The sequence below is a fragment of the Hemitrygon akajei genome, chromosome 13 (assembly GCF_048418815.1).
Source record: "Hemitrygon akajei chromosome 13, sHemAka1.3, whole genome shotgun sequence".
NCBI lineage: Eukaryota > Metazoa > Chordata > Chondrichthyes > Myliobatiformes > Dasyatidae > Hemitrygon > Hemitrygon akajei.
The window spans coordinates 57,362,380-57,388,948 of NC_133136.1; the positions used below are offsets into that span (position 1 = coordinate 57,362,380).

The 26,569-nt window shown below is 39.2% G+C and overlaps 1 protein-coding gene across 2 annotated transcripts; it reads right to left on the bottom strand.

Moving 5' to 3' along the window:
• Positions 1-7,849: 7,849 nt before the first annotated feature.
• Positions 7,850-26,508, bottom strand: ociad1 (OCIA domain containing 1). 2 transcript variants are annotated; one of them, XM_073064684.1, is made up of 8 exons: positions 26,341-26,508; positions 20,088-20,172; positions 15,873-15,926; positions 15,740-15,787; positions 14,464-14,599; positions 13,629-13,717; positions 10,586-10,741; positions 7,850-9,211 (listed from the first exon to the last, which is right to left on the bottom strand). In XM_073064684.1, the coding sequence occupies exons 1-8, from the start codon at positions 26,431-26,433 to the stop codon at positions 9,174-9,176; spliced, it is 699 nt and encodes a 232-aa protein (XP_072920785.1). In that variant the 5' UTR covers positions 26,434-26,508; the 3' UTR covers positions 7,850-9,173. The 2 variants fall into 2 exon arrangements, with proteins under 2 accessions (XP_072920785.1, XP_072920784.1); XM_073064683.1 differs by having other exon boundaries at positions 13,629-13,825.
• Positions 26,509-26,569: the final 61 nt, after the last annotated feature.

The following is a 26,569-nucleotide window of genomic DNA, read 5'->3' on the forward strand; positions in this document are numbered from 1 at the left end:
GTTCAAGGAAATAAAGGTAGTCACTATAGCTGCTAATCTTGCCTTCAAAAGCCCTCATGAATGCATGATACAGAAACGGAATGCCATCAAAGATTTGAATCACTCTTTTAGGCAAAGATGAGTGTGTTGTTTTGCCAATAAAGCTGTTACTGGTATTTAATTTTGCTTCCTCATGATATCAATAATACTGTTTTGACCTCTGTCGTCTGAAACTAGAGTGCTTCCATGCTTTGAGTGAATGTCCCCTTTGAGCTGTTGGATATGAGATAGGTTCAGTCCCTCATTTGTGCACGCTGAGAGTAAACACCCTGAACTACCTCTTAGGGGTCTTGTTATGCATCCCAAACTCTTGAGGAACCAATGAATCAACACTGATGAATCTTTTTCTTTTCTTCTGTGCCTTTTCAGTAGAGGAACTCACATCACAGGACTGTCCTGCTGGAGCAGTTTTACCACTCACCACACATGAAGCCTTTAGCACATTAACTTTAGCCATGTGTGTGGCAATCTCCTTCTGCATGTTAAGTTGCTCCTTTCTTTTGCATAGCTGTTCCTTGCTTTTCCGTAGCTGCACATCTTGCTCTTACAGCACGTTTGTCCTTCTGTAATCATTGATGTGTGATTAATGCAGCTAAATCAGAGGAGGCATTAAAGAAGATTTTCTTCTTGCAGCAGAATTTTGAGCGCTAAAACTTGACACGCTGTCCTTTGGTTCTACATCATCCTGCTATATATGTAGTCAAACCATGCCTTGGAATTTGAGAAACATTGTCTGATGGAAGGTGAGACACAGATTCACTTGTTGCAGCGACCTTATCTTCAGTGTAACATGTTTTGGGTCAACCATTGTTTCACGACCTCTATTAATGCACTACTATAGCTGTCAATGTTTGAAAACATTCCTTCTGCTTCCTTGTTCATCCTTGGGAAGTAATGACAACAGCTTCACAGAGATAGTCAAGACCTCAAGATAAGAATGCACTTGTAAGGCATTTTATTTTTCACAAGATACTTAATTGATGGTATTAATTGTGTTCACATTTTATCTTCTTCTACTTTCAAATACCTTCAATATGATTTGCCTTAGCTTTAGCAGTAAGTTTAATTCCTCTTGTCAGCTCCAGCTTCAAGGTTGCTGATGTCAGTTCCATGCTTCAATACATTTATGTTACTTTCTCCTTATTGCACAACTCACAATTAACTCTTTGTTTGCCCACAGCATATTCGTATAACACACAGGTGATATTCCACTCAATAAACATAGGCAACAAACAAACTGTCCACAGTGCTTAAACATTCAACTCAAATGTTGGCAATTGGGACAATATTTCAGCAGTTCAACAACAAACCCTCAGGCAAAGACCATGCAATCAAGCAATGGTCCCTAATAGACGGGCAGTGCTGACCATTGAAAGCTGTGTTCAAACCACAAATAAAGGGCATGAATCAATAAAAGGTCACAGATAATCCTACCATAAATTGCTCCAGTTTTGCGCAAAGGTCTGAGGCGATCCTTTACTGTAGACCGGTGTCAATTTGGTATGACTATTTTTTTTGTTGACAAAAATGTACTGGTTACTTGAAAACAAACCAAAACTGCTCAGAGATTCTGTACAGGAATTGACACTGTATAACGTATTTCCGGATAACTTGAGTTCCTAGTCGAAAACACGAGGAAATCTGCAGATGCTGGAAATTCAAACAACAACACACACAAAATGCTGGTGGAATGCAGCAGGCCAGGCAGCATCTATAGGGAGAAGTGCTGTCGACGTTTCGGGCCGAGACCCTTCATCAGGACTAACCGAAAGGAAAGATAGTAAGAGATTTGAAAGTAGTGGGGGAGGGGGAAATGCAAAATGATAGAAGACCGGAGGGGGTGGGATGAAGCTAAGAGCTGGAAAGGTGATTGGCGAAAGTGATACAGAGCTGGAGAAGGGAAAGGATCATGGGACAGGAGGCCTCAGGAGAAAGAAAGGGGGGGGGGTGAACACCAGAGGGAGATGGAGAACAGGCAAACAACTAAATATGTCAGGGATGGGGTAAGAAGGGGAGGAGGGGCATTAATGGAAGTTAGAGAAGTCAATGTTCATGCCATCAGGTTGGAGGCTACCCAGCCGGTATATAAGGTATATAAGGTTTCAGCTCCTGGGCCCTCAGAGGTTCCATCTTCCTCTCACCCCAACCCTTCCCTCTCCACTGACACTACCAGCCTCCCTCCTCCCTCTGATCCCATCTCTCATCCGTGCCGGGTCTTTACCATTCCCTCCGACCTTCAACTCTCTGAGGTAGAGCGCTCTGTCCTCAGTAAGGGCCTCAGTTTTGTCCCCCTTCGCCCAAACCTCGGTGAGTTCCGCATACGCCATGATGCTGAACTCTTTTTCTGCTGGCTCCGTCTCCGAGCTGACTTCTTTGACAAGGACTCTCCTACCCCCACGGACAACGTCTTCAACCCTCCTCCTCTTCATGGACAGCCCGCTCTGGTCTTCTGCCTGCTCTGGATCTCTTTATTGCTAATTGCCGACAGGACATCAACCGTCTCGACTTCACCACATCATGTTCCAATTCCAACCTCACTCCTTCCGAACGCTCTGCTCTCCGCTCCCTCCACATCAATCCCAACCTCACTATAAAAGCTGCTAATAAGGGGAGAGCTGTTGTTGTCTGGCATACTGACCTCTACTTGGCCGAGGCACAGCGACAACTCTCTGATACCTCCTCTTATTTACCCCTTGATCATGACCCCACTAAGGAGCACCAGGCCACTGTCTCATATACCATCACCAACCGTATCAGCTATGGGGATCTCCCATCCACTGCCACCAACCTCACAGTTCCCACACCCCGCACTTCCCGTTTCTACCTCCTACCCAAGATCCACAAACCTGCATGTCCAGGTGGACCTATTGTCTCAGCTTGCTCCTGCCCCACTGAACTCATTTCTGCATACCTTGACACTGTCTTATCCCCCCTTGTTCAATCTCTTCCCACCTATATTCGTGACACTTCCCATGCTTTGAATTTTTTCAATGATTTTAAGTTCCCTGGCCCCCTCCGTCTTATTTTCACCATGGACGTCCAGTCCCTATATACCTCCATCCCCCACCGAGATGGCCTCGAAGCTCTTCGCTTTTTTTTGGATTCCAGACCTAACCAATTCCCCTCTACCACCACTCTCCTCCGTCTAGCGGAATTAGTTCTTACTCTCAATAATTTCTCCTTTGGCTCCTCCCACTTCCTCCAAACCAAGGGTGTAGCCATGGGCACCTGTATGGGTCCCAGTTATGCCTGCCTTTTTGTTGGCTTTGTGGAACAGTCCATGTTCCAAGTTTATACGGGTATCCATCCCCCTCTTTTCCTTCGCTACATCGACGACTGCATTGGCGCTGCCTCCTGCACGCATGCTGAGCTCGTTGACTTCATTAACTTTGCCTCCAACTTTCATCCTGCCCTCAAATTTACCTGGTCCATTTCCGACACCTCCCTCCCCTTTCTTGATCTTTCTGTCTCCATCTCTGGAGACGGCCTATCTACTGATATCTACTATAAGCCTACAGACTCTCACAGCTACCTGGACTATTACTCTTCCCACCCTGTCTCTTGCAAAAATGCTATCCCCTTCTCACAATTCCTCCGTCTCCGCCGCATCTGCTCTCAGGATGAGGCTTTTCATTCCAGGACGAAGGAGATGTCTTCCTTTTTTAAATAAAGGGGCTTCCCTTCGTCCACCATCAACTCTGCTCTTAAACGCATCTCTCCCATTTCCCGCACATCTGCCCTCACCCCATCCACCCGCCACCCCACTCGGGATAGGGTTCCCCTTGTCCTTACCTACCACCCCACCAGCCTCCAGGTCCAACATATAATTCTCCATAACTTCCGCCACCTCCAATGGGATCCCACTACCAAACACATTTTTCCCTTCCCCCCCTTTCTGCTTTTCGCAGGGATCACTCCCTACGCGACTCCCTTGTCCATTCGTCCCCCCCATCTCTTCCCACCGATCTCCCTCCCAGCACTTATCCTTGTAAACAGAACAAGTGCTACACCTGCCCTTACACTTCCTCCCTCACCACCATTCAGGGCCCCAGACAGTCCTTCCAGGTGAGGCGACACTTCACCTGTGAGTCGGCTGGTGTGGTATACTGTGTCCGGTGCTCCCGGTGTGGCCTTTTATATATTGGTGAGACCCGACGCAGACTGGGAGACCGTTTCGCTGAACACCTACGTTCGGTCCACCAGAAAAAGCAGGATCTCCCAGTAGCCACACATTTTAAATCCATGTTCCATTCCCATTCTGATATGTCTATCCATGGCCTCCTCTATTGTCAAAATGAATCCAAACTCAGGTTGGAGGAACAACACCTTATATACCGGCTGGGTAGCCTCCAACCTGATGGCATGAACATTGACTTCTCTAACTTCCGTTAATGCCCCTCCTCCCCTCCTTACCCCATTACCTGACATATTTAGTTGTTTGCCTGTTCTCCATCTCCCTCTGGTGTTCCTCCCCCCGCTTTCTTTCTCCTGAGGCCTCCCGTCCCATGATCCTTTCCCTTCTCCAGCTCTGTATCACTTTCGCCAATCACCTTTCCAGCTCTTAGCTTCATCCCACCCCCTCCGGTCTTCTCCTATCATTTTGCATTTCCCCCTCCCCCCACTACTTTCAAATCTCTTACTATCTTTCCTTTTGGTTAGTCCTGACGAAGGGTCTCGGCCCGAAACGTCGACAGCGCTTCTCCCTATTGATGCTGCCTGGCCTGCTGTGTTCCACCAGCATTTTGTGTGTTGTTCCTAGTCGAAAAAGTATGTTCAATTCTTTATTATGAAACCAGCAAAGATGAACAATTTTATAATGATAAAAAACACAACTAGTGATATAGTGAAATTAGTGTAATTAAGAAATCAACAAAATAATATCAGCCTCGTTCACTCCCCCCAAACTAAACAAAGACAAATCATGAATATGTAACTGTACTCATTTACTTCTACCACTTCTCATCCCACATGACAAATTATTAAAACCCATAATAAACGTACAACACAAAATACGATGCTTGTGGCTCCTGTACAGCCCATTAAGGCCAGGCTTACAGCAATCCCATCAACCAGCTTATTTCCCTGTAAACTTTTCTCACAGACACTGATAATAGTAACAGTTTACAATAGCTAATTTATTAATAGCAATAATAAATTAATAGCAATAGCTAACATCCATTTTTGGGATGATAGGAAAAGTTTGAATGACATCACGAACATAAAACTCCTAATAGCACTGGAGATCAGAATCAAATCTGAAGATGCAGGAGCTGCCCCACATATTGCTCTTGCAATGCTGTTCTTTGAGCTCATGCTAGGATTCATTGTGAAAGTCAAAGTAAAATTTATTGTCAAAGTATGTATATGTTGCTGCATACTACTTCAAGATTCATTTTCTTGCAGGCAATTACAGGTAAATTAAAGAAATACAATTGAACTTATGAACGAGACATAACAAAGACTGACAAACAACCAATGTGTAAAAGAAAAACTGTGCCTTTAAAAAATACTAAAAATATGAGTTGTAAAATTCCTTGAGAGCGAATCTGTAGGTTGAATTGTATGGTGAGTGAAGTTCTCCATGCTGGTTCAGGAGCCTGATAGCTGTCAGGTAATTACCGTTCCTGAACCTGGATATGTGGGATCTAAGGCTTTTGTACCTTGTGCCCAATGGTAGTAGTAAGGAGAACATGGCCTGGATGATGGGGGTCCTTGACAATCGATGCTGTTTTCTTGTGGCAGCACTCTAGGTAAATGTACTAAATGAAGGGGAGGGCTTTGCCTGTGATGGACTGGGCTGTATCTACCACCTCCTATAGGTATTTCCATACCAAGTGATGATGCAATCAGTTAGTTTGCCCTCTACTGTGCATCTATAGCAGTTTGTATAGTTTTGATGACAGAATCTACACAAACTTCCAAGAAAGTAGAGGCACCATTGTGCCTTCCTACAAAAGGAACCTCACAAAAGGTGATGGACTCACCTTTTGTGAGGTAAAGCTCCCCCCCAAACACCCCAGTCATTGAGAACATCTACATGAAAAGCTGCCATAGAAAACCAGCATCCATCATCAGGGATCCTCACCACCCAGGTCATGCTCTCTTCTCACTGTTGCCATCAGGTAGAAGGTACAAGTGCCAACATCAAGAACAGTTGCTACCCCTCAGCCAGCAGGCTTTTGGATAAAAGGGAAAGGCTGCAATCACTTGCTCCATCGTTGAAATGTTCCCACAACCAATGATCTCACTTTAAGGACTCTATCTTATGTTTGCGTTATTTATTGCTATTTATTTATATTTGCACTTGCACAGTTTGTTGTCTTCTGCACTCTGGTTGATCTTTCATTGATCCTGTTATAGTTACTATTCTATAGATTTGCTGAGTATGCCCACAGTAAATGAATCTCAGGGCTGTATGTGGTGACGTATATATACTTTGATAATAATATGTACAGTACTTTGAACTTCATGATCACACCTATGTGCTGGACCCAGGACAGATCCTCTGATATACGAATGCCAAGGAATTTAAATGACTGGTAATCACGGACGAAGGTAGACTGGGAAGAGGTGTTCCATCAAGCTGTCACCCAAGTCTTTTATTCTTGAAAACAAAGGACACTACATCATGAACATCAAATTCTATGGATTCTGGAATTGTCCTTGTGGTTTGAAGATAGCAAATATAACACCACTATTTAAAATGTATAGATAGAGAAAACAGTGAACTACTGACCTCTTAACCAAACAGCACTGTTAGGGAAAACATCTGATACAAGATAAATAACGAAACACCTTGAACAAAATAATAGGATTCAGAAGAGCCAACAATTAATGACAGGGAAGTCATGCTTGTAATCTGTTGGAATTTTTTGACAATGCAACTAGCAGAATAGTGAAGGGGGAACCAGCTGATATGATGCATTTGGATTTTAAGGAATTCCAAAAACTCCTGCAAAACTGGTTGATCAGCAAGTTTAGAATCTATTGAATTGGGGGTAATGCACTGACATAAATTGAATTCTGATAAAGGGTCTCAGTTTGAAACATTAACTGTTTATTCTTCTCTGTATATGGCATTAGGCTATATGTGTTGTATATAAAATGCATTCTTCTACTTACGAGGTAGACACAGTAATTTCCATACCCATAGTTTGTACTATCATGGAGCTGGGCAATGGGAATTTCATCATCTGCAGGTTCCTCTCCAAGCTGCATACCATCTTAACATGTAAGCATATCAATAACCATTGCAGTTACTGGGTCTAAACAATGAGCGTTCCCATCTTACAACATTATGGGAATACCATCACCAGAAAGAACTGTAGTGACTCAAAGTGCAGTTCCTCAAAGGTAATTAATGAAGGACTTCAACAGAAGCCTCACCAGTGGCTCTCAGGTTTCAAAAGAAAAATCATAGCAGATACATAAAACTTAACAATTGAAATTGTATTTTCATTGGAAAACCGGTCATTGGAGGACAGACAGAAAATGCTGCATAGCCTGCAGAGTAATTCCAGCATCTGCAGTGATAGAAATAAGATTATATTTTCATTCTGATGGTCTTTCATCTGAACTGAGAACTTCTCAAATCAGAAGCTCACTTTTTTCCTTTCATATGTATTCATAACATATTGCCAAATCACTTAATGCCCCGTTAAATACCATTGTTAATTTGTTACATCCCACTCCCTAAATATCCTAACTTCATTCTCTCTGCAAATATACAGAGTATATTCTCTCTGCAGTTAATTATAAGGTAAAAATTTGCATAGACTGAATGAAAGAACAGGACTATGTTCAATAAATATTTGACAGAAATAGCATGAGACATTTAATTTTTTGTAAGATTCAAATGTATTGATACATCAGTAGTTACACTGTCATGAATATAATAAAACCTATCTATACTATCTTTTAGTCTTAACAGTCACATTCTTACAGATACTGATTGCAAAGTTTCAATGTTAAATCTGACTATCCTCCTCAGGCACAAATTAGTCAAAGGACAAGTCCCCTTAGAGACACCTCCTTATATACCCTCTTGAGTGAGCAGGGCAATGAGTGGGGCTAAATGCTCAATACTGATTGGATGAATCTCAATTGTCTATTCTTGACTGGTTAATTTGAATTGGCCTTGTTTGGATTGGTCAATTTTTTAGGCCAAACCTTCTTTAGGAATGTGTGGTCTCAGACTGGAGCTATCTCTACACTCTTAGAATGTACATTTCGGTCCCCCCATATTCTACTGATTCTCTAATCTTTCTCTTGTAGACATTCTCTTCTTTGCCAAGGATGTTGGCCTCATCAAACCTTGGTCTACATAAGCACGATAGGCAGTGTTCAGTGATGCCAACTCGTTCTACTCTCAAGTTTTTTAAGGCACTCTTATGTTCTGCTATCCTGTTCTTCAATGGCCTTCCAGTATCACCAATATTTAGCACGATTATAGAGTTATGGAGTATACAATTCCCTGACACAGTTTGTTAGGTCTTCTAGGTGCCACTTTCAGTCCGTTTACCTTTTTAGGTGCTTCTTAGCCCTTTTCTAATTGTGTCCTCACTTTTTGCTGTTAACTGGACACCATAAGACTGTCCTTTTAGTTGTTGTCGCCAAGGCTTTTGTTTCAATACTGTCCAAGACACAAAAGCTTCTGTAGTCAGTTATGAATATAATAAACAATGAAAACTATAATTTTAGTATAGTCCACTATTTTGGTTTAATTTGATTAACAGCAGCAACATTTTTCAGAAATCATAGTAAAGAATCATTCATATTAAGGTTGTTCATTACACCTTTAAGCTAAAGGAATATTTTATTTTGTGAGTATTTTTCCTGTGCAAAACAATTTCATTGTGAAATGATTGCATGTATTAACAAGAATATTTGTGGCATTTCTACAAATTATAATTCTCATAATAAGAAACAGAACAGACAAGTCCTTGACTGACATTACCAGCTTAGATTTACTATCCGTGACAGGCAAAGTGGGTTCCAGTATAATGTATATCGTAATTTTTGTCATCTCATCTGTAGAGTATGAGTCCAGCTTTCCAGATTAAATAATGCTGAAGAGTATGGCGATAATAAATATTTTTGGGTTTATTGCAAGCTTATTGTTGTTGCTGTATTTCTTATTCGTCCCAGGCATCTCCATACTTGTTGGTTTTTGCTATGGGGAAAGACAATCAAAACACTGATTAGAATCAGGACCAGAAGCAGATTTAATATACTGGCATCATGATATCACTAATATCATATGTCATGAAATTTGTTGCCAGTAGTACAGTGCAATAAATAATAAAAAAACCTGTAAATTACCTTAAATTAAATAATTTAATGATTTTAAAAAAAATTAAAAAAAGAGAAATCAAAAGTAGTGGGCCATTCAGAAATCGGATGGCAGAGGGGAGAAAGTGTTGAGTGGGTGTTTTCAGGCTCCCTGTCTCTCCTCCTTGATGTTAGGAAGGCACATTCTGGTGATGGGGGTCCTAAATGATGGCTGCGCCTTTTTGTGGCATCGCAAGAAACATCTAATAAATGACAAAATTAATCTGTACATAAAAACTATAATATGTATGTATTCAGCTACAGATCCTCATGAGTATCCAATGAGTAACTCACCTGACAATGCAAATCTTTCAAACAACTAAACAGCACAAGTCAGGAATGTGATAGCATATTCTCTACTCGATTGGATAAGCAGAACTCTGTTAACTCCCAAATAGTTTTCATCATCCATGACAAAATAACCCAATTTGATTGGTAATCCATCCTCCACTGGCACACCGTATTACCAGTGTGTACTGCATCCTAAAAATGCTGTCATTACTTGCTGGACTACTTCAATAACAGTTCCCATAAAAGCAACAAATGGGAGCATCACCAAGTCACTTTGGAAGTGGATATATTACCAAACGATTACATAATACCCCAACCAAAATTCAAACAATTTGTTTAAACCAATTAAAAGAAATCTTAAATCTCCGTAGTACTTATCATTCCAATTTGGACAATTTGGAACTGTATCATTTGTACATATTTAGGTAATTCTTAATCAAACGATGATTGAGTTGCCACCATCATAAGAAACCTAGCTTTCACGTGATGGTGCCACAGAAGCATAGTGGTTAGTGTGATGCTATTACAGCTTGGGGCGTTGGGAGTTCAGCATTCAATTCCGGTGCAGTCTGTAAGGATGTTGTACGTTGTAGGGTGCTATGGTAGCACAATCGCTAGCGCGACATTATTACAGCTTGGCATGGAGTTCAGAGTTCAATTTCGGTACCAGCTGTAAGGAGTCTGTTCGTTCTCCCTGTGACCCTGTGGGTTTCCTCCCACAGTTCAGATGTACCTGTTAGTAGGATAATTGGTTAATGCAAGTTGTCCGGTAATTAGGCTAGGGTTAAATAGGTGGGTTGCTGGAAGGCACAGTGCATTAGACCAGAAGGGCCTATTCTGTGCTATCTCTTGGAAAAAAAAGCATCATGGGGTAAAGGAATATGGCCTTCCCATTCTCCCTCAAAATAAATAGATAACTGAGCACCTTTGTTGCCAGGTATTCTCTGTGGAGTTGGTTTGTGCAGAGACTCTGCCTTTTGTGTAACTGTAACTTCATACTGCTCCCTGTTTTTGTTTCTCAATTCATCATACGTCATGGGCTTTCTTTGAGGTTTTGATTCTTCACTCTCTGGAGCAGGTGCTATGATAAAAACGAAACAAACAAAACCACTTTAGATGAGATTAATGATCTGTAAAGTATCCTTCAACATGCAGCAAAACAAGCCACAATTTTATTTGCCTCATAAAATTAATGTTTTCATTTATAAAGCAGTCAGTATCCTTGAACCTACATCTGCAGTGTAAACTGGCAGACTATGGTCATGCTACCACCTGTAGAACATACCAATGTCAGCCATGATGGAATTCTGCATGCTCAGGCAGAAATCCAGACAAATATACTCTGCTGTCAGAGAGGCTTGTCTTGTAGCATATTAACATTTAAAAGCTGAAAACCAATTTGGCAACTTTAGTCATTAACAAGAACTTTTTTAATACACAACATCTTCTTGTAAAATTGTATTAGATGGTACAACTTAAAACAGATGTGGACATGATAGAAAAATGAGTGAATTGAAAGTACAGGACAGAAGGACAGCAATAATTATTTTTATATCACATTGTATACCAGGAATATTCCATGCTTTCTCAGAAAATCATAAATGAACAGCTTTGAAATCTGTCTATCACATAATACACAACACAATATATAGCTTAGTCTGGTATGACACCAAGTACAATGAGCAAGGGATGAAGAGGAGAAAATAGGCAGTGAGCAGGGCAAGGGAGGAGTGAGAAAGGAAACAGCAAAAACAGATGGACAGAAAGGAAAAAAATCCAAGATTCAGGAAGTCAAAATTTAAATCAAGTAAGAATGTCTGATGGCTTACGACATTTCAAAAAATAATGATTCTATGGAATTTGGTAGCAAAGCAATGGAAAGATGGCAAGTACTGTTCAGAGGGTAGTTGATGGAGCAGAAGCTGAATACTGGATGATGGTACACGTTGTTTAAAGTTGACATAGAATAATTATCGAGGTAATAATTATGGGTAAGAAAATGAAAGCTTCAAGTCCTGGGCATGCTTGCACTAAATCCCCACGCATGGTAATGTGGCTCAGAGCCAGTTGTGGTAGACGCTGACTAGTTTCCAAATAAAAATATTTAAAAATTGACTTCCTATGCGATTATACAGCTTTAAAAAAAATCTATACACAAAATAAGGAAAGTTAATACGAATTTAGTCATAAATATTGAGTTTTAATTGAAGAGCAATGCTAATACTGTTTCTCTAGCTACTCAGATTATTCAACTGGAAATGCCAAAACGACAGGTCCTTGATCCAGGAATGTCTTTGGAAATTTATAAAATCCTTTAGTAGACTAGTGTAAACTACATTAATTTCTTAGACATAAAACTGTTTTGAATAAAGGGAGTATTCCTGTGAACATCTCCAGTCACATCACTAAAATTATCAAAATGTGTTGACTTCAAAAAGTTTAAAATTACATTAAATATCTTCAAAAAATATTATATCATTATATCATTTTTAACCATTTAAAAATGTGCCATAAATCTAATACTTTCAAAATTTCTACATCTACTAACTGCAAAGCAAAATTGTTTTACATCAAGGAATACGCACATCACCCTGTACAGTTAGCCCTCCTTATCCGTGGGGGATTGGTTCCGGGAATCCCCCCCCCGCGGATACCAAAAAACACGGATGCTCAAGTCCCTTATTTAACCTGTCTCTGTGCGGTGGACTATAGGACCTGGCGGAGCACCAGAGCTTATTTAACCTGTCTCAGTGCGGCAGACTTTAGGACCCAGCGGAGCTCTGGACCTTATTTAACCTGTCTCAGTGCGGTGGACTTTAGGACCTGGGGGAGCTTGGTACCCACTGCTCACCATGTTTCTGTTCTGTCGATGGAAAACGATCACGATTGAAAATAAAGTGGAAATAATAAAGCGATCAGAAAGAGGTGAAACACCATCGGTCATTGGAAAAGCATTAGGCTATAGTCAGTCAATGATCAGAACAATTTTAAAGGATAAAGTGAGTATAATGGAGCATGTGAAAGGCCCTGCCCCGATGAAAGCTACAATTATTACTAAGCAACTCAGTGGTTTAATTATTGAAATACATACGTTCCTCAAGTGTTTTATGTGCACAGAAAGGTAAAATATATACTACATACTAAGACAAACGTTTGACTAACTGACGCTAAATAATACCGGATGTACCTGTTCCGACTTAGACAACTTCCATTATTTTTCTGATCCCGATCTGCGGTAACCTTTGCACATCCTTCCGTATACTTTAAATCATCTCTAGATTACTTATAATACCTAATACAATGTAAATGCTATGTAAATAGTTGTTATACTGTATTGTTTAGGGAATAACGACAAGAAAAAAAGTCTGTACATGCTCAAACAACAAGTGTCGGAGAGAAAACTTGCGGGTTTTCCCGATCCGCGCATGCGGAACCCGCGGATATGGAGGGCCGACTATACTTTTAAATATCATGAGGCTTCAGTTGACAAACAAGACATACTATTTATTTTAAACAGAAGCTTCTATCTTACAATATTTAAACTTTAATCATCATGAGCAAAGTCTGTCAAGCAGTTATTTGATTGTGAATTTCTATCTGAAGCTTCCAGTTTAATGGTTTCCTTTAGTGGTGCATTTTAAAATATTTGTGGACTGGCACATATAGCTTCAAAAGTATCATGAAGTGCATAAAGATGCCCCAGAAATGACAGCTAAACAAAAGATAATTTAAAAAAAAATCAACAAAATTTAAACACATTATCCAAAAGAAATACTTTGCCTTGAGATAAAAATATCAGAGTCAGGGGGTCTCGGCCCGAAACGTCGACAGCGCTTCTCCCTATAGATGCTGCCTGTCCTGCTGCGTTCCACCAGCATTTTGTGTGTGTTGCTTAAAATGATTAAGTTTGTGAAGTGATTGAATTACTCTTCAAAATGATGTGTTAACAAAAGTACAAAAAAGATCACCTGGAGCATTGTCAATTCCTGTAGGAGCTGACTCACTTAGTGTAGAACTGAATGGAACAGACTCGTAGTTGGCCTCTGGAGAACTGTAGCTGTAATCAGAGTAAGAGCTATTTATGTCATGCTGAAAGGTTGAAGTAGAAGGTAAAGTTTGATGCTCTCCAGTGCTCTCTGAAAATTCAGACTTTGGATATGAATACCTGAAATACAAAATGTTTAAATTTCTCTAGAAAATCCAATCTACATTTCAAGCCAAAATTAGCCAGTGAAAAGAAATATTCTCAACATGTTTATGAGAAAACAATAAATAGGCATGTGTACAATTCATGAAAAAAATTAAAACTATTGTGATTTTGGTTACTGTGTTTTATACTGCATGGTATTCATTTGATATCCAATTGCAAGGTAACAGCTTGACAGAGTAGCAAATCTTCGTGACATGATACCATGAACAAGTCTGATAATCAGTCTTCCTATCGTTACTACTGAAGCAAGCCATCAACTCTTTAATAATACAAAATAATTTTAAAATTACATTGCAGCCTTCCAGAAGTTAAAACTGTGCATCATCCATTGCAAAAACATTTCTTATGATTTGTTAGATATCTCCTTTTGTAATCATTAGGAAACACAGTCAGTTATACAATTTCACTGGTGGTCAAGGGACAGCATTTGCTGTTCTCAGAAACAGCAAACATTGAATAGATTTTAACAATGTATATTATTTCTCAAAGGAGAAAATTTCCTTGCATCAATTCACATTAAGGATATTCAATTGCAACCTATAAATAAGTTATATAACTATTCCTTTAAAATACACAGAATAATGGCAACTGACTGATGCTGATGTGAAAATCTTCTACGTCCTTGCCGCAGAGCTTCTCCGAGTGGTGAATTCTCCAGTCTCATGAACTTTTCTTGGCACGTTCTCATGTAGGAAATCTTTCCTACAAGGTAGCCACAAATACCAGCAACTGAGAAGGGAATGAATTGAATTTGAATTTGAATTGAATTGACTTTATTTATTACATCCTTCATATACATGAGTAAAAATCTTTATGTTACATCTCTGCCTAAATGTGCAATCATAGTAATTTATAATAAATAGAATAGTCATTGTAACACAGAAATACACTCAAATCAATGTGAATTAATCAGTCTGATGGCCTGGTGGAAGAAGCTGTCCTGGAGCCTGTTGGTCCTGGCTTTTATGCTGCGGTACCATTTCCTGGATGGTAGCAGCTGGAATAGATTGTGGTTGGGGTGACTCGGGTCCCCAATGATCCTTCGGGCCCTTTTTACACCCCTGCCTTTGTAAATATCCTGAATCTTCGAAAATTCACAACTACAGATACACTGGGCTGTCCATATCACTCTCTGCAGAGTCATGCGATCAAGGGAGGTTAAGTTCCCATACCAGGCTGTGATGCAGCCAGTCAGGATGCTCTCAATTGTGCCCTGTAGAAAGTTCTTAGGATTTGGGGGCCCATACCAAACTTCCTCAACTGCCTGAGGTGAAAGAGGTGTGCCTTTTTCACCACACAGCTGGTGTGTACAGACCATGTGAGGTCCTTGGTGATGCGGACGCTGAGGAACTTAAAGCTGTTTACACTCTCAACCCGAGATCCATTGATGTCAATAGGGGTTAAGCCTGCCTCCATTCCTCCTGTAATCCACAACCAGCTCCTTCGTTTTTGTGACATTGAGGGAGAGATTGTTTTCTTGATATCACTGTGTCAGAGGGATGACTTCTTCCCTGTAGGTTGCCTCATTATTGTTTGACATTAGACCAATCAATTTAGTGACATTGGCAAATTTAATTAGTAATTCTGGGTATACTAGTTTAGAAAGTGTCAGCTTAGTAGAGGGAACATATTATACAATATGCACCAAAGCAGTATCAAGACTGAAAGTCTTCAGTTCTACTGATAAACTAAGATCTCTTTCCCCTAAATATAAAAAAGTCTTGTTTTGTTATCTGCATCATGTGACTATTGATTTTGACAGATTGCTAGAAATATACTTCTCCAAGCAGATGAACTAAATCAGCATAAGGTATACTAATTAAAACTAGTTTCACCAAAGCTTACGAAATGAATACTAACTTCACTCACATGCAACTTTTGGAATAGATCCAAAACGAGCTGAAGTAGAAAGGACTCCTAAACAGAAAATAAACAAAATTAAAATCAACTAATCAGGAAGAAAATAATTTTAAGTATAAAGTTTACTACTTTAAAGGTTTACCTCTAGAAATGAGAACTTGAGTTATCAGCATACTCGTCCCAGCAAAAGGTAGTGCTGTAAATAATATTAAAACTTGAATTATTGTTTTATTGAGAATTGACTGTGCAAAGTTATAGCTCTAATTCAATAATAGATATTTCTAGCAGAATTTTGATGACTCATTTTGTTAAAATATTAATGCAACCCAAAGTACAAGGTGAAATTCCAGAGAGAAAGATGATATTTAAGAAGTTTATTCACCAGTAAGATGTTTAAAATTAGTTTGGCTCTACGTGGTCCATAGCTGTTTATGGCACATGAATGCACTGTACATAATTGTGTTGTCAATTTGACAAAATGTAATTTTTGACATTATTTGAAATACTGGACTTCAGGAAAGAACATTGCATACAAAATTCTGAAAACTTCCATCTAATTTACAGAATGCAAGACCTAATTTATTAATGGAAAACTAATCTAGACATGGGATTGCAATCCTGTATGAAAACTGGAAATGTGAATTGCTAATAACTGTGTTTATATCAAATGCAGCATTGCAGAAAGCACTTTACAGGTAAGTGTAGCCACAGGTACATTACTGCAAAAGGAAGATTTGCTGGACATTTTGAACACAAGGCACCTAACACAAAATAAACAGATAATCTATTTTAGTGAAGTTAACTGAAGATAAAGTTTGACCAACATAATAGAACTTCCTTCCGTGTGTCTTATACACCATGAAACTCTAATAAGACACTAATAATAGATTACATTGAGCCTCATTTATATAAATGACAGTACTCTCAGTATGGCATTACTTACTGTATTAGCCTGATGTATCTGTTCAAGCTTTTGGAAATGACCAATTTACCTAATTGAAAAGTAAAAAATACTACCACCGAACCTTAAAAGGTCTCTAGGCTGCAAAATAGAAACAATTTTCGAAATCTCAGTTTGCAGAATCAATATAACTAGACTTTATTAAAACAAAAAAAAAACATTTAAATTGCTAGAAACACTGTGCACACATTGAAGAGAGGAGTAACAGAGCCACATTTCAGATCGGAATCAGAATCAGGTTTGATATCACTGGTATATGTCATGAAATCTGTTGCTTTGTGGCTGCAGTACATTGTCACACATAATAAGTAACACTATAAATTACAATAAGTACATATTAAAAAAAAAAAAAATTAGTAGTGTAAAGAGAGGAAAAAATACTGAGGTATTGTATAGCAGTTCACTGTCCATTCAGAAATCTGATAGTGGAAGAAGCTGTTCCTGAAATGTTGAGTGTCTTTCTTCAGACTCCTGTATCTTCCCCTTGAGGGCATGTCTTGGGTGACGGGGGTCCTTAATGACGGAGCCACCTTTTTCGAGGCATTGCCTTTTGAAGGTATCCTGGATGCTAGGGAGGCTAGTGCCCAGCATAGAGCTGGCTGACTTCCCAACTTTCTGCAGCTTTTTCCAATCCTGTGCATGCCAGACAGTGATGCAACCAGTTAGAATGCTCTCCACAGTACATCTGTAGAAATTTGTGAGTCTTTGATGACATACCAATTCTCCTCAACCTCCAAATGAAATATAGCAACTGTTGTGCCTTCTTGTAATTGCATCAAAATGTTGGGCCCAGGATAGATCATCAGAGATGTTGACACTCAGGAACTTAAAACTGCTTACCCTTTCCACTTCTGATTCCCTGGTGAGGACTGGTGTGTGTTTCCTTGGCTTCCCCTTTCTGAAGGCCACAACCAGTTCCTGGTCTTACTGACTTTGAGTGCAAGGTTGTTGTTGTGACACCACTCAACCAGCTGACCTATCTCACTCAAACCTTGCAATTCAGTCGACATTCTTGCGAAGCGTTTCTACATTCTCTCTAAGCTTCCTATACTGTGGTGACCATAACCACACATAATACTGCAAGTGCAACCTAACCAATGTTTCATACAACATTAACACAACGTTCCATCGCTTAATCAATGCTTTGACTAATAAAGGCAGCATGATATGTGCTTTCCTACTTAATCCCAGGTTTCTCTGTTCACAAACACTCTCTAGGGCCACACCATTTCCCATGTCAATCCTTCCCTAGTTTAACACTTGCCCAGGTTAAGTGTCATCTGTCATTTCCTTGTCCACTTTCCTGGTTGATCTGTATCCTGTTATAATCTAAGATGATCTTCTTTGCTGTCTACTATATTATCAATTTTTGTATTATCTGAAAAAATGTGAACTATCCATTGAAGATTTTAATAAATGTATAACAAACAGATGGCCTAAGACTGATCTTTCCAGTACATCACTGGTACAATCTGAAAAACAACTTTCCACTACCACCTGTCTCCTTCTGCCAAGCAAATTTTGTATATAATTGTACATCTTTGGCAGTTAACACAAACAGCACATTTTACTGTATGTTTTGATGTACAGTACATGTGATAATTAAATCTGAATTTGACCTCATATGTTTTACCCTTCTGGACAAACATAACATGCAAAATCTCATCAAAGGCTTTGCTAAAGTTCATGCAACCCTGCCCTCAATTAAATAGACAACTTCCCATACACAAAAGAATGCTGACTATCCTTAATCAGCCCTTGCCTTTACTAATGCAAATAAATCCATTCTGTTGGAATCCTCCCCGATAACTTTCCCATCGCTGATGCAAGGCTCAATGGTCTGCAGTTCCATATTTTATCCCTGCGACCCTTCTTAAATAAAGGCACATCAGTTATTCTTCAATTTTCCAGCACCTCACTTGTAGTTAACAAAGATATAAACACTTCTTTCAAAGCACTGACAGTCTTTTCTATTGCTTCCGTTAAAAATCCAGAATATCTCTGGTCAGGTCCTGGTGAGTTATACATCTTATGACCTCTAACATGCCATCTCCTTTGTAAAGTTGGTAGGCTCCAGGATATCACTCTTTCTTTCCTTAACTCACTAGCTTTTATGTCCTTTCCATGGTAAATATAGGAAAATGTTAATTTAAGATCCAGCTATCTCCTATAACAACACTGATCCTTAAGAGGATCCACTCTCATTTCAGTCATGATCTTCATTGCCATTTGTGCAGGTTTGCTTGTCATTGCTCATCTCGAACTGGAGTCAGGTTCTAGTGTTCGAAGAAAATGTCCAGATTGCAAAGGGGAATGTATATATTATTGAAAGAGCAGCGAAGTGTGAGATTAGATTGAAGGTCCAATTGGAATTTTAAGGAGAGGTCAAGGGGGGTATTAATGGAAATCCCACTAATTCTTATCAATCAGAGCAGAAATCACTACACAATTTCAAATTCAGTAAGAGACAGGAAGAAAATATAGACAATTAGATATAATATAAATAGGTTAGTGAGAATTAAGAATTATTTGCACCAGTTTTAACTAAGGATTGTTTTATAATTTGTTCTAACTTCCAGAAGCAAAAGCAAAACATTTCAAACATTTCATAATATATATATATATAGCTAGGGTGCCTAAGACTTTTGCACTGTACTGTACTTGTTAACATGGAGTGAAGAGTAAGTCTGTAAATCTGGCAGGAGCAAAGGATGTTGGTAATGGTGAAGGTGAAGCGCTGCAGGAGGGGTTGGGAAAGGTGGCAGAGAAGGTATGCCAGGGCACAAGGTGGTATGGGTGCAGGCACAGCCAGCTCTGAGACACCTGAGAAAGTCATTTGATTTCAAACAATTAGTTTATTGACCATTACAGAATGTCTCTCTGGTGCTTCCCATTCCCTCTCCCACCCCTCTTCCTTCCCCTTTTCCTAACCATGATTTACCTCTCCCTGCCCCCTTCCCACTCTCAGTTCACAATAGACTCATATCAGAATCAGGTTTATCATCACTCAGATATGTCATGAAAATTGTTTACAGTGCAATAAATAAATTTACTACAGTACTGTGCAAAAGTCTTAGGCAACCTAGTTATATATATATATATATATATATATATATATATATGTGCCTAAGACTTCTGCACATTTACTGTATACTTTCATAATGCAAGGTACAAATGGTACAAATTCATTATTATAAGTTATGATTTGAAGATAACCCAATTGATTACAGAAAAAATTCACAGTGGAATTTATAAATTTACTTAGAAGCATGAATTCCTTTAAAACATTTAGTGCTTCTTACAAACTAACAATTTACTTTTCTATTGATTGGTACAACACTTTAAAAGTCAGCTCACAAACCATATGAAGAGTGAATGAGCAGAATATATACATACACCTATAGTAGAAACTCTCCCGATTGCATTCCTTGAAGACTCTTCTTTCTTCTTCAGTGGGGATATATGATGCATCCACTGGGTTCTGTAGAATAACAAAAGATTAATTCCACAACTAAATGAAAACAAACTTACAATAAAATGTAACTGCTCCACTACTAGTTAGTAAGTATATAGGTAGTTGAAACTGAGCCCTCAAACTACACAGGTCGAGCAACAAAATCTGATCTGTAATTTCAACAAGAGTATACTGTAGTTATGAGTTGTATCTTCTGGTTCACCACCTACTGCAGTCAAAGCTCAGTTACTGATGAGGAGGTTTTTTTTGGTTAGAGTGAGTTTGGCAGTTAGAAATGTACAAAAAAAAGCCCTACCGACAGATCAGGAGAAATAAATTTGAATAAACAATAGTATAATGCGACAAGGTAAACCTGCAGCTTGCAAAGACAAAGGAGGAGTGCCATTTATATGGAAGTTGCTTGTATGACAATTTCCTTTTTAAGTGACAGACATTTCTTTTGTTTATAACATCAGTTTATTTTTAGCAAACTTGCTTAGTACTTCAAAAGAATATCAAATATATTGATTTATTGATGATCCTATGCTGGCATAATTCTAGTGGCTTAAAATAAGTTTCAAAGCATAAATTGCAGAAAAAAATGAGAAGTGTGCCTCAAATCCAGAGACATTGCATAATGCTTGGGCAGTTTGTTTGCACTTACTATTTGCAAGCAATGCACTTCACCTGAAATGTTGGATAATATTTTAAAAAACTAGGGAGGGAGTGAACCTTTTGTGGAGTTATCCAGACGCAACTTGCTTTTAAGTTGAATCCAAGGCTTGGAAGCCATGTATTAAATATCTAATTGCTCACCATTAGTCAACCTGTGTACAATGGTGTTTCCTATTCAACAATAATTTTGTATTTGACTTCGGAATGTTTGCCTTTTTACAAGTTACAGGCAGGTTGTTTACAAAACTAAAGATAATATTCTTCCCCACCTTACATCAGCCTTTAAGTTTAGGAACATAATAAACAGCAGCAATAGGACTTTTGACCTCTTATGCACAATCCACAATTCAAAAAAGATCAAGAATGATCTTTCACTCCTTAGCACTTACTGTCCAAGTCAAATCCCTCAATATGTAAAAAATACCTATAATTTAAGGCAATTCTGTTGATGTATCTGTGTTTTCCATCAAGGATACCTCTCTAACTGGACTGATAGGACCCTGAATAGTTTCTGTTCTCTTGCACTTACTTATGTTCTCTCCAGAAGCATAATAGTAATCATTCCTCTAGTTTTCATCTTCCACACAATTGGTCTTTGCATTCTCTAGATGGGTGACTCTCCACTATTTTTATCATGAACAGTGTAATGCCACCTTTAAATACACTTTCCCTTAAGGACATCCCAAAAAGAATCCATTCCTTTGATCAGAACATCACCAATGGCAACATCAGCACTGTGCATACAGGAAGAGGCCTGAAAGTTTTTCTATTATTTAAAAGGCACAAGTTAGATATTTGATGCAACATATTCCAGTTACCCTACTGAGTGCTGGTCTAATAGCACTCAAGGAACATTACATTGTCTATGATAATCCTGGAATTCAATTCTGGAATAATAACAGCTTTCTGAACTTCTTACATTCAACACTTTGGATAACCCTTGTGGAATTCCCATTTGGACTTCACTCAAATTAGAAATTGCTAAACTTCATAATCACTTATTAAATGTAAGACAAAGAAAAACAAATCTAATTGCATCTAAATCAGGGGTTCCCAACCTTCTTTATGCTATAGACCAATACTATTAAGCAAGGAGTCCATGGACCGCAGGTTGGGAACCCCTGATTAAATCCAATTTGATGAATGGCCCCATAACCATAACAATTAAACAGGGGACTGAATCTCCTTTTTTTCCTGAGATTAATCAGAAGGCATTATCAGGCTTCTGTAAGCATCTTCCAAAAATGTAGAGAGAGCTTAGAGATCCTTCCAACAGTTAAAGGTTGTTTATCTGAAAGCAGTATTCTTCGCAAGATACACAAATTAATAGCACGAATAAATAAGTATGAGTTAATAGCCACTGTGGATCCTTGCAAAGTGTCCAAGGATGCAAATCAAATATTTTGGGATCACATTTGGGCATTTTTATCTACTAAACTAAATGAGTAACAATTCTGGAGGACAGTATAAATATGCCTGGGAAATCAATGAGGAAATATTACTTATTGCTTAAGAAGAATGTGATAACTGATGATTTGATAACTAAGATGTCTTTCATGGAGCAATATGTATGCAATAGAATTTTATAAAAAGAAAGTGAGTGATTGGATCCAAACTAAAATGAAGGCTTTTAAATTAAGCAGGATTGCAGAAGATGCAAATTGGCAATGGTAGGCTGGGAAACTATATTTAAAAGGTACGACACTAAAGTAATGGTTAACATTTAGAGTTTTCATACAGTTTACAACGGACACATATTCTTTTCACAGGCAGAAAATGCCAAAGCAAAAGTGGTCCGGTGATAGGTAATAAGTAAAAGTGTGAATAAACGAGAAACGGCTTGCAATGTTGCCAAAAAGAGCAATCTACCTGATGGCTGAGAAAATGTCAAAATTCAAAGACGCTTAAGATAGTGATAAAAAAGAGAAAATGGAACATTAGAATAATCTAGTGTAAAATAAAGTTTAAGACCTTTCATAGACATGTATAAAGGAAACATGAACTGATTATATGGTTCCTGCTTAAATAAATAAGAGTATGAAGTCAATGGTGAGCTCAAAGCAAATAGCACTAGTTTACAAAAGCTTTGGAAATATTGATAGGAATGAAAGCCAAAAAATCCCCAAGGCCTGATGACCTGCATCTCAGAGTTTAAAGCAAGCTGGTTTTAGAGACAGCAAAAGAAACAGTTATCTTCACAAATTCCATGGATCTAAAACAGTTCTCACTGATTACAAGTTAGCAAATACAACCTCACTATTTTGATAGATGGAGAATAAATAGATGGCTACCTATTTCAGTTAACTTGATGTCGTTACTTGTGAAAATGCTGCACTTTATTAAGTTTTAACAGGACATTAGATCTGGGCAACCCAATTAACATGTATATTTAGATTTTCAGAGCTTTTGATAAAGTATCACACAGAGGATTGCAACCAAAGTTAGCACACAGAGTAATAATGGTAAGATACTGGCAGAGGATTGGTTGATCAATGAAATTTTTGAAGTAAGTAGCTCATATTTAAAATGACAAGTTGGAAATAGTGGGGTGCTATTACAAGGTTTGGTTCTGGGGAAATCAAGCATTCACAGTCTATCTCAGTGATTGGTGGGGGGGGGGGAATCCATGTTTACTAATAATACAAAGCTAATGGCAGTGAGGGTTTTAAGACAATGCAAAGAGTCTTCATAGGGATATACAGATCAAATTCAAAGGATTCAAAATACATTTATTATCAACGTACGTATGCAGTATACAACCCTGAGGTTCATCTTCCCCACAGACAGCCATGAAACACAGAAAAGCATTGTCCTTCTACAGTTGCAAGCAAAAGAGCCAAGGGATGGGAGAGATGGATGAAAAGGGATGAGCAGAGCAGGAAGTCATGGAGAGAATGGTCCCTTCAGAAAGTAGAAAGGGGAAATTAGAGACTGAAGAAATGAAGATATGACTGGTCAAAAGATTCCAGGATGTAGCAACCATCTTGAACTTCTGGATGCATATCATTTTAATCCTCTTTTCTATTCCCATGGTTCCCAACCCAATTCCATCTGCCCGTTACCCACATACTTATCGACTTTTCCTATCAAACACCATCCTCCTTTGCCCCATTCCACCTGCCCATCACACCTCCATCATCTGCTTTATTACCAACTTGCTTGTATGTAGTGTCTTCCTTCCACCCTCGACCTGACCTGAAACAATGACTCACTTTTTCTCCAGATGCTGCTCAACCACTGAATTCCTTCTGCAGTTTGATTTTTTTGATCCAGATTCCAGCACCTACTGTCACTTGTATCTCCAAATCATTTAATCATTTATAATCTTATTGCAAGTTTGTATCTCTAAAGCACGCAGGAAGGGAAGGACTGTTCCTGACTAGTAGACCACCAGCTCAGTGCATCTACTGAGAGAATACAAGATGTGATTCTAAATAATGTTCCAACCACACACCCCTCCCAGAACAGGCTATGTCATTACTCACAGTCTCCTCAATCGTTCCTCAGAATATTCCAATTTATCATCATTAAGCTTCCCACAGGACTAAAGGAAAAATGTTTCAATTCCAATGTCACTATTTCAAAACTAAGATCACTCCAGACTTAGATGCAAAATGCAGATGACCTGTCCAGATACAGACTCAAAAGTCTTCAACCTCTATAAACAATGGGTCCTCAAAGAGACCTTGGAATATATGGATCATGTCCCATTGCAGTCATCTCTCAGCAAAACCAGAGATTTAAAAAGAATTGAAACCAAGTAGGACTTCCAGTGTATCATTAGTCCATCTAATGAAAAACCTGCTTGGAGACCAAAACTTCAACTGTACATGATGTGCATGTCAATGAGTCATTTAACCAAGAAAACAATCCTTATTTCCAGCCATGCAATGGCTTCTGGCTATGAAAACAGACTTCCTTTTTACCACAAATTAATGCTAAAGGCTACTTAACATGCCCCCCCCCCCACCCCGGCCCCAAAGACACAGTCCAACAAAATCTGCAATAACAAACAACCAGTTCTTTGCACTGGAACGTGCAAATGCAATTTGAATTGGGGCTTCATGCAACATTACTTAAAATGCCAAAATGGAACTGTTTTATTTCCCTAATGCAGATCATTAATTTCAAGTTGTATTCAATTAACTGTAATATAGAAAAAATGTCAAGTTAACATGCTAGTCAAGAAAGTTGCCGATGTCCATTAGAAGCATAGCCTGAAAAGTACCTGTTTGATGAGAAGAAATGTAAATGCAATGTCTACAATGAAGAGACCTAGATTGGCATTATTCCATCGACAGTTTTGAGAACTGGCTTGATTTATCATTTTACCTGAGTACCTGAGTTTTGGTCTAACACTGTCACAAAAAGGGTTGATGACCTTGTTCTAGGAATTCATTTATTATCATGTCATCAAAATGATTGAAAGGAACCCCGGGTATACTTAAACCATTGATGCTGAAAAGGGAACTAAAGCAATACAGTACAAAAGTTTGAAAAGGATAATTCAGTGCAGTCAGTGAGAGTGAAATCACTCACATAAGCATTAATCACATACCATTTCGACAGAAATAGAGTGACCATATGCATGTTTCAGATCAGCAGATTAGTAGTGAAAACTGTGAGCAGTTTCAAAATCCTGGGAGTGTACATCTCATGCAGTCTCTCATGGTTCTAGAACACAATCAAGAAAGCTCACTAATGCCTTTACTTTAAGAAAGCTGAAGAGAGCTGGACTTTGCACAACTATACTGACATCCTTCTACACGTGCAATAGAGAGCATTCTATCATGCTACATCACTGTATGGTATGGAAACTGTGCCGGGCAGGAACACTCTACAACGGGTAGTTAAACTGCCCAAATGCATCAAGGTCATATATAAAGAAAGTGCTGGAAAAGATCCAGTAACTTCACGAAGGATCCCATTCATGGACTGCTTGTCCCACTCCCATTAAGGAGGCGGCTATGTAGCATCCACGTTAAGACCACCAGACTCCAAATTAGTTACTGTCCCCAAGCAGTAAGGCTGACCAACACCTCCACAACTTCATGACTTCCTGTCGGTTAAATTACACTCCTGTGCCTCTTGTCTCTTTATGGATAATCAATCTATGTATACAAACTATGTATATAAGCAATCTTATGTATTTGTTGTGTTTTTATATTATTGTGTTTTTGTGTTGCATCAGATTCGGAGTAACAATTATTCTGTTCTCCTTTACACTTGTATACTGGAAATGACATTAAACAATCTTGAATCCCGATTACTCCGGGCACTACAACCCCGACAGTTAGAGGGCCAGCTCCTCTCTGAAGCACCTGGCCGGGAACGTTCCTCCGTTCATGGTGAAGGGTAACACGAATCCACAGACCAAGGCAGTAGGTGAGCTGGTCACCATTCCTCCAGAGCAAACATGGGCCTGATACAGCTTGCTACCTACTGACTCCAATGTCACGCCTAACTCCATCCCCCGAGGTCACCACTACGTGCGCGCAGGGGACCCCGTTCACCAGATACCTGGACGGAGCCGACCGTGGACCCGGGTGGCGGCGGCGGCTGCCCCTCCTCCCCGCTGAGGGAGTACTCCACCCCGGCCGTAGTTCGCGCCATCAACGGTCACACGGCGAGGTAGGCGCACCTCACCCTCCAACGATCATTACGCGCAAGACCCGGAAACATTTCAGTTAATGGAACGGTGGTGCCGGAAATAGTTTGCGGGCAGATCCTAAACTAGGTCAACAACCAA